Source organism: Podarcis gaigeae, assembly GCF_964106915.1.
Source record: "Podarcis gaigeae genome assembly, chromosome: 9".
Lineage (NCBI taxonomy): Eukaryota > Metazoa > Chordata > Lepidosauria > Squamata > Lacertidae > Podarcis > Podarcis gaigeae.
Window position 1 is genome coordinate 9,677,165 of NC_139685.1, and position 8,676 is coordinate 9,685,840.

At 43.6% G+C, this 8,676-nt stretch overlaps 1 protein-coding gene across 1 annotated transcript; it reads left to right on the top strand.

Moving 5' to 3' along the window:
- The first annotated feature begins 6 nt into the window (after window positions 1–6).
- CLRN2 (clarin 2) lies at window positions 7–7,061 on the top strand. Its single transcript, XM_083755096.1, has 3 exons — window positions 7–322; window positions 5,202–5,381; window positions 6,237–7,061. The coding sequence occupies exons 1-3, from the start codon at window positions 70–72 to the stop codon at window positions 6,500–6,502; spliced, it is 699 nt and encodes a 232-aa protein (XP_083611222.1). The 5' UTR covers window positions 7–69; the 3' UTR covers window positions 6,503–7,061.
- The last annotated feature ends 1,615 nt before the right edge of the window (window positions 7,062–8,676 follow it).

The following is an 8,676-nucleotide window of genomic DNA, read 5'->3' on the forward strand; positions in this document are numbered from 1 at the left end:
CTGAAAAAGATCCAACAACTATAATTACTGCTGGGAGATCCTGAAAGATGATTTATTTGAGACATTAGAATGCCCAGCTACTTCAAATGGGCTGTCTTCGCTTCCATCGCTGTGCTGAGCTTTGCGTCTTTTATCTTGATCCTCGTTGCCATGAGCACCCAGAAATGGATGACTGGAAAAATCCTTTGCAAAACAGGAGCTGAGCTGGTCAATGCCACAGACCCAGAGCTAGTCAAATTCATGGGGGAAATTTACTACGGACTCTTTGCAGGTGGCAAAATACGCCAATGTGGATTAGGCGGGCGGCGATCCAAATTCACAAGTAAGTAACACTTTTGGTTCATTTCTCGATTGTGCCGCGTATTGACCGTACATTTTCTTTATGTTTTCTTTATGCTAAACATTGGAATTTTATCTCTGTGGCTTGTTTAACAAGAGTTGTTTTATTTTTTTCTTCTCAAATTGGAGTAAAAAATGTAGGTAAATTTTAAAAACTGTTCTCCTTGACTGAAGAATGTGGGGACTTGAAGAGGACCCCCACCTTACCCATGGCCCTTAGATGCTGAAGTAGGATCCTGATGGGGAGAGGAATAAGAAGATGGGGGGGACCATGTTGAGACAGGGTTCATGGGGGAAGAAGCAACTCTGGCGCTGAGGGCAAGACTGGTTCCCCGCTTTGGCAAGGCAAGGGGAGAATGAGTGGCCTAAAATGAGTGCTTTGGGTTGGACAAAGGTCTAGGTAAAGATAAAGGGACCCCTGACCATTAGGTCCAGTCGTGGCCGACTCTGGGGTTGTGGCGCTCATCTCGCTTTATTGGCCGAGGGAGCAGGCATACAGCTTCCGGGTCATGTGGCCAGCAGGACTAAGCCGCTTCTGGCGAAGCAGAGCAGCACACGGAAACGCCGTTTACCTTCCCGCCGGAGTGGTACCTATTTATCTACTTGCACTTTGACGTGCTTTCGAACTGCAAGATTGGCAGGAGCAGGGACTGAACAACGGGAGCTCACCCCGTCGCGGGGATTCGAACCGCTGACCTTCTGATCGGCAAGTTTTATGCTCTGTGGTTTAACCCACAGCGCCACCCGTGTCCCTAGGACAAAGGTCTACTTATAAGTAAAATCAGGACTGGAAGTGAGGGCAAGGGAGCCAGGAAACAGATGTGGTCAGTGGAGGAGAAAGGGTGCTTCCAGGCCACTCCTATTCTGAGAATCATATACTGGCCAATTGAAGCTGTGCAATTAGGAATTCTGGTGAGATACGGTAAATGTCTGGCTTAGGCCAAAGAGAATCCTTCTTCTCCCACTACTTTCCTAACACACTTTGCTAACAAAAGACAAAAAACAGCCCTTTGATAAATTAAGGCTCTGTGTTCCCTTTAAATCTTCTGTAGGGGAAAACCTTTCACCTATTTCTATTTTTAATAAATGCGTTAGCAGCTGCAGCTGTTAAGAGGCACACCAGTGGAATTTGCAAACCGAGATAAAAAGGCAATGATATAAAAATGGTTAAGAAAGAAATGGAATTTGGGAACGGGGTAAGTGTTGCTTCAGGGTAGCTTGAGAAACTGTTGCACATGGGCTCTGCTCTTTGACACGTCCACAGAAGAGAAACTGAGTGAGTACAGTGGTACCTTGGTTCTCAAACGCCTTGGTTCTCAAATGCCAAAAACCCAGAAGTACTGTAAGTGTTCCGGTTTCTGAAATTTTTTTGGAAACTGGACATCTGATGTGGTTGTTGGCTATTGTTTCTGGGACACCTGCACCAATCAGAAGCTGCTCCTTCGTTTTTGAACATTTCGAAAGTCAAACGGACTTCCGGAACGGATTAAGTTTGGTGCTTTTGTTTTTGCCATTTATTTTGCGTTTTTGAGGCTTTTTCGGTTAACTTGTTTTTGTGGCTGCGTGGAACCCAGTTCAGCTACTGATGGATTGTGTGACCGCGGAAATGGATAAAAGCCCCCCATCCAAACTATGACTACCATCAGTGCAGGTAAGTGAAAAAAATAATTTTAATTTTTTTCATCTACAACACTGTCTTACTATTTTATAGTACAGTACATTGACTATTACTTTCATTTTATGGATCAGTAGTCTCGTTAGATAAAAAAAGTAATGTTAAATTGCTGTTTTAGGGGTTGTTTTTAAAAGCCTGGAACGGATTAATCCGTTTTGCATTACTTTCTATGGGAAAGAGCTCCTTGGTTTTGGAACGCTTTGGTTTTGGAACAGACGTGGGGAACAGATGAAGTTTGAGAACCAAGGTACCACTCCAGTGGCAGCAACACTGGAGGGAAAACTAGGCTAGATGTGGTGCAGCAATAAAACTGCTACCACCTTTGCAAAGCTAAGCAGGGTCCAACATGCTTTCAAATTGGATGGGGTGACCATGTGTTGAGATTCTTGAATTGCAGGAAGTCCTACAGGGTCCATTCCGGCTCTACAATTCTGTGATTCTGTTGTTCAGTGGTTCTACGTGGGATCTCCCTGACAATTAGGTTCACAGTCTGCAGGTTCTCCTAGATCCAGCTTGGTCTCTAGAGGCCAAAATAGCCTATGGAACCCGGAGGGCTAAGGCTGGTGCAGCTGTGGCCCCACAGGCAGTATGGGCACAGTTATCTGTGCCCTGGTAGCATCCAGGATTGGTTATGGCAATACCTTTGAAGACACCTTGGATACTCCAGTCAAAATACATCCGCTGGCTTACTCTGGGAAATAGGTGTACGTTTCTGTTGGGGATAATTCAGACTGAAATTCCCAGGTGTCAAAAAAAGTTATTTACGCTGCCACTACTGCGGCCCGTGTTTTGTTAGCCCAAAAATGGAAAATGGGCGAGGTCCCAACCAAAGACTGGCAACTTGAGTTGACTGAATATACACAACTTGCAGACTTAACATATAGAATAAGAGAACAAGGAGAACATATGTTTAAAGAAGATTGGAAAACGTTTATTGCACATATGGGAAATAACTGTGTACAGCTGAAAACGCTGGCAGCATTAAAATAAATGCAACAGTGTAAGTAAGTTTTGATGGATGCAATAATGGAATACTGAATGGTATAGTTTTGGTAAAATATGCAGGAATCTATGATATGTAAATATGCTTGCTTTTAATGCCCTGCATAGTTTTGGACCTAGGTACCTCAAATAATATATGTTTCCATACAAATGTGTCCATATATTGTGGTAATAGACAAGCCCAGCCCTATCATTAGGCAGAGTGAGACAACCACCTCAGTCCATAAATGCTGGGAAACACTGGAGACAGCTTAGTCCCCTGGCTGGTACCCCTTTCATTGCTCCTGAGGACTTCCTTGCATTTGCATATCTAGCCTGTTTCCTTGGGTATTGAAATAAGATTCAGCTGCCAACCCAATCAGTTTCCATACATGGAATTGGAAGTGGTGCCGTTCAGGGCTGTCCCAAGACATTTTGGCACATGAGGAGAACTGCAAGATGGTGCCGGCCCTGCCAGGGAAGAATGGAGGAGTGAGAATCTACACTGGGAACAAGAAGGGAATAAAGATCTACATTGGGAAGGAGGAGAGGAGGGCGACCAGCCGATTGCAAAACCACCTACAGAATTAACACATATGTGAATAACTTAAAAGAAGTACAGTGGGGGGGGGGAGTATTTGATCCCCTGCTAAATTGGCCCGTTTGCCCTCTGACGAAGAAATGACCAGTCCATAATTTTAATGGTAAGTTTATTGTAGCTGTGAGAGACAGAATAACAACAGGAAAACCCCCAGAAACCTAGAAGACAAAAGTCAGAGATTGATGTGCATTATAATGAGTGAAATAAGTATTTGATCCCCTATCAACCAACCAGATGTCAGGCTACCTGGTATTTTCACTGTATGTAAGGACCTGCTGTAAGGGTCTTACTGCTTTTATATTGTTTTTATCTTTTTTTGTACACCACCCTGGGACATAGCTGTCAACTTACAGATTTGAAAATAAGGGACCAGCAGCCTCAAAAATAAGGGATCAGCAGCCAAAATAAGGGAATTTCCGGGCACAGATATGTTCAACTTCTTAGCCCCTCCAAGCCAAAGGCAGAAAGCCCAGTCAGCAGCCAAACGAAGCCTGAAGCCTCAAGGGAAACCACCGTCACCTCTCCGCTGGGAAGCGCTGAGCAAAGGCGAGTCCCCAAGCAACGCAGCCGATTTGATCGGCACAAGGCATGCAAGCTCCACTCCCCAGTTGTTCTTAGACTTCTTACTGGGTGAGCAACGCAGCCAAGCAACACAGTTGGAGCCTCCCTCCTCCCTGGCCGGCAGGGAGGGAGGGAGAGGAGCTGCTTCCTTTGAAACCCGGGAAATTTAAGGGACATCATCACTGCGGGACACAGCGCTGGGATAAGGGACTGTCCCGCCAAATAAGGGATGCTTGACAGCTATGCCCTGGGAACAATTTGACAGAAGGGGAGCATGAGAAAGAGAAGGAAATAAAGTTTAGGCATCTTTAGAAAGCTAAGATAGTCAAGGCATCTAACGAACTTTGGAAACCACACCCAAAAATGGGGGGGGCATGGAGCTGTCAGTAGTAGGGTCCAAAATTGTGTATTCCTCCCCTCCACAGGGGTGACACACTCAGATTTGATCCTGGCTCCTGAAATATTTCATTGCAATGAATATGAATTCTAATATTTTTCAATACTTCTTGCTGCAATCCTATACACACTTAGCTGCAATCCTAACCCCACTGAGGACTGCATTCAATGGGACTGAATTCTGAGTAGACATGGTTAGGATTGCACTGTTAGTGGATTAATAAAACACTAAACAAGGCCCATTATCATTTTAATTAGTACCTGAAACTAGAACCTAAAAAGTTCACCTGACTTTAGTTGCTGCTTTTCAGGTCACTGAAGATGGGTCCCATTGTCACCGCAGAAGCAATTGATCTATTACTCCACATCTCTGGTGCTTGGTTAAATTACCTTGACCTGTCATAAACAGAGCTTAACTGTTTAACATTAAACATGCAGTCAGAGCACAAGAGCATTATCATTCTTATGGTGAATAGCAAGTACTGTACACTCTTCAAAATCTAACGCTTTTATATCATCTGAACAGATGGAACATCTTCCAAGGAAGGAATTTCCCATTAATCTTGAATGGAAAATCTTCATAGCCTTTGTGGGTCCTGCCACATTTACACAACCCAAAACTCAATGTTGTTTTCTTTTCCATGTCAGTATTTCCACACCTGGTGAAGAAGTTGAACACAGCTCTCCACGTGGCAATTATCCTTTTCCTCTGCGTGGCGTTTTCTTTTGCTCTGGTCAGTTTGGCATTCTGCATATTCAACATAATTAAAGTTCCCTATCGGGCTATTAAAGGCCCAGCTGGAATCGCCTTGTGGAACATCCTTGCAGGTAAAATGTCTGATGGCACCCACCTTTTCCTTTTACTAGATTAAGGGTTTGCTTTCCATTATCTCTGCATGTCACTAAATGCTCTTGGGGAAATTTCCATTGGCGTCTTTGGGTATGTGTTGTCTGGACAAGAGGAGACTGAGAGGAGATAGGATAGCCATCTGCAAACATCTAAAGGGCTGTTACGGGGAAGATGGAGAAAGCTTGTTTTCTCCCATTCCAGAGGGTAAGACCTTTCAAGTTACAAAAAAGAAGATTCAGACTAAACATCAGAAATAACTTTATGTTGGCAAGAGCTGTTTGACAGTGGACCAGACTCCCTCAGAAGGTACTAGACCATGGGTAGGCCAACTAAGGCCTGGGGGCCGGATTCGGCCCAATCGCCTTCTAAATCTGGCCCGCGGATGGTCCGGGAATCAGCGTGTTTTAACATCAGTCGAATGTGTCCTTTTATTTAAAATACATCTCTGGGTTATTTGTGGGCCCTGCCTGGTGTTTTTACATGAGTGGAATGTGTGCTTTTATTTAAAATGCATCTCTGGGTTATTTGTGGGGCCTGCCTGGTGTTTTTACATGAGTAGAATGTGTGCTTTTATTTAAAATGCATCTCTGGGTTATTTGTGGGGCATAGGAATTCGTTAATTTTAATTTTTTTTCAAAATATAGTTCGGCCCCCCACAAGGTCTGAGGGACAGTGGACCGGCCCCCTGCTGAAAAAGTTTGCTGACCCCTGTGCTAGACTCTCCTTCCTTGGAGGATTTTAAGCATGGAGCAAAGTGACTCTACAATTCTCCGTTTCTAAAATATTTTGCGTTTCAGTGTATTAATGCCTTTGTGTTTTGAATTGTCTTGCAGGTGGCTTTGCAGTGCTGGGTGTGACTAGCTTCATGGCTGCCGTCAAACTGCACAATCTGACAGAAAGGATTGCCAATTTCCAGGAAAACGTCTTCCAGTTTGTAATCCTGGAAGAACAGTATGAACACTCTTTTTGGCTTTGCGTGGCAAGCGCGACCATTCACGGTGTGAACTTGCTGCTAGTTGCCATCAGCACAATTCATTTCCCTAAGCGGAAGACAAAGACAGAAGAAGCAAACGTTGCAGCCGAAGACATCATGTACTGAATACCTAACTGGTGGGCCCACCACTTCGCTGGCCCCAAGCTTAAGACTTGCATTATCTGTTTATCTGCACTATGTGAAAGAAGGGTAACACCACAGTGTGGAGAGGGGTGCATGAGTGTGGAGGAAGTGCAGCGAGAGCCACAATGCCCCTGGAGGGTCCACCAAGCCAAGAAGAAGACCATTCTCATATTCCATTAAACTCCTGGGAAGCTTGAGTCTTTCCCACACTGGGTCAAAATTTCCTAGGAGGCCAGCACAAAGCAAGAACACCCCTTTCCATTCTCTCACTTGGACCTTTCCCATAGAACTCCAAAACCCTACAGCCTACCTGAGGAGGACGTTTGCCTTGGGTACAGTGCTGTGCAATGGGTAATTTATGCCTGGACTCACTTAAAGGTAATTTAAAACACAGAGGAAAAAGCACATACCACCTCAGAATGTGGATGTGACATTTTTCTGAATGCTCCCAGCCTAAAAATCCTTATGTGCAAAGTTAACATGGCGGGAGAAGGGCTGTGCAGAAATCTTTCTCCCTTGACCACCTGGCTTTCTACATAATTTTAGAGTGAATGGGGTACTGCCCCACCAACCCTAGTTGGCCCTCAGTGTACCACCAACTGCCTGTCTTCCTTCCTTCTGACCAGTCCAGGGGGTGGGACACATGTGGCAATTAAAAAATAAATAAAAGGGGGAAGTGTTCCAGGAAAAATAACTTTGGCAATCCCACCTGCTGTTGACGATATGCAATTTTGGCTTCTGGCACAATCACCGGAATGCAAATTGCAGGCTTACTGGGAGCACATTCTCATGTGATACCATCCTATGGTTTGTGCCAGAAGCTTCTTCTGACGATTCAGACGGAGATTTGAGCTGATGGTGGTTGTTTCTCTGCAGGCTGGCTCAAGCTGTTTTGCTATCCTATACAAAAATCATGACAGGCCTGACACACAGATACTAGTCACATCGTATAACATGTGGGCAATTGCGATTTGTCTGAGAGTTTTCCCACCTCCTTTTTCTGCTGCCCAGAAGTGAATGGAGTCAAGAAAAAGCGCCGTAATTGATGTGTGTGACACATTTCACAAGTCCCAGGCTCTGATAGTACAAGGGTTTTTTTTTTGCTCCGTAGAAGTGAATGGAGCAAAAGTCTCAATTTACTTGAATGAAGCCAGGTTTTAAAAAGACTGCAATGGAGGGGAAATGTACATACAGTGTGACAAAGCACACCAGATATATTGTTCCAAAGGTGGGCAGGGGTGAATTGTGTGTTTCCAGTTATCTTGGTGCTCCTTGGTCTACTGCTCCAAGCAGTGGATTTTTGGCTGATATGGTATGTGCTTGAGAAAACATATTACCAGAATACTTGCACATTACAAGAATATTCAGCCAACAAAGCTTTGGCCATGGTGATTTTAAGATGGGTGTGGTCTGTTGGTGTTACTTGATCTCTCAGCAGAACCAGCAATTAACATAAAATTCATTGTAAAATCTGTTTCAGAGAGGATTATTTCAAAATGGACTAGTAATGGCATGTTTTTTAAGATTGTTTGCAATTCTATATATGCAACACAAATTGGAAGGAAAAGACCTTTACTGCTTTTTTAAAAAATGGAAACACTGTATTTGGGCATCTGAGTAACTTAACTTCCACTGTTAAAAATTAGTATGAAAATATAGTGGATACAACATTTCTATAAAGACTATGAGACTGTTTTTAATTAGCTGCAAAAATAGGATTGCCGTACTACTGCTCAACAACTTTGCCAAAAAAGGCACAACGACTTTTCTGTCCAGATTTTCACTTTTTGAAATATGGCAACTCTTTGCAAAAATGGAATGATTCCAGGATTCAAAAGGAAAAACTTCCAAGGAAAACACTTCTGAAAATAATTTGGAAAGCCTTTGAACCTTTGTCCATTCTGAGAACAAAAGTATTAACTAAAGAGAAAAAGTTTTAGGAGCAAAATTTGTTACCAAAAGGGGGATTAGCTTACCCATTTTTCCAAGAAGTTGGAATTTCCAGGGTAGTCTTTTTCAGAAGCTGATTCCTTGTGATGAGAGAGAGCACTTCCAGTATTATTGTATTAGCTGTTTATTTACAAAAATACATACAGTACTTAGTAGAAGAAAACAGACTTGTACAACAGACAGCACAACTGCTAACCCTGTCTCAC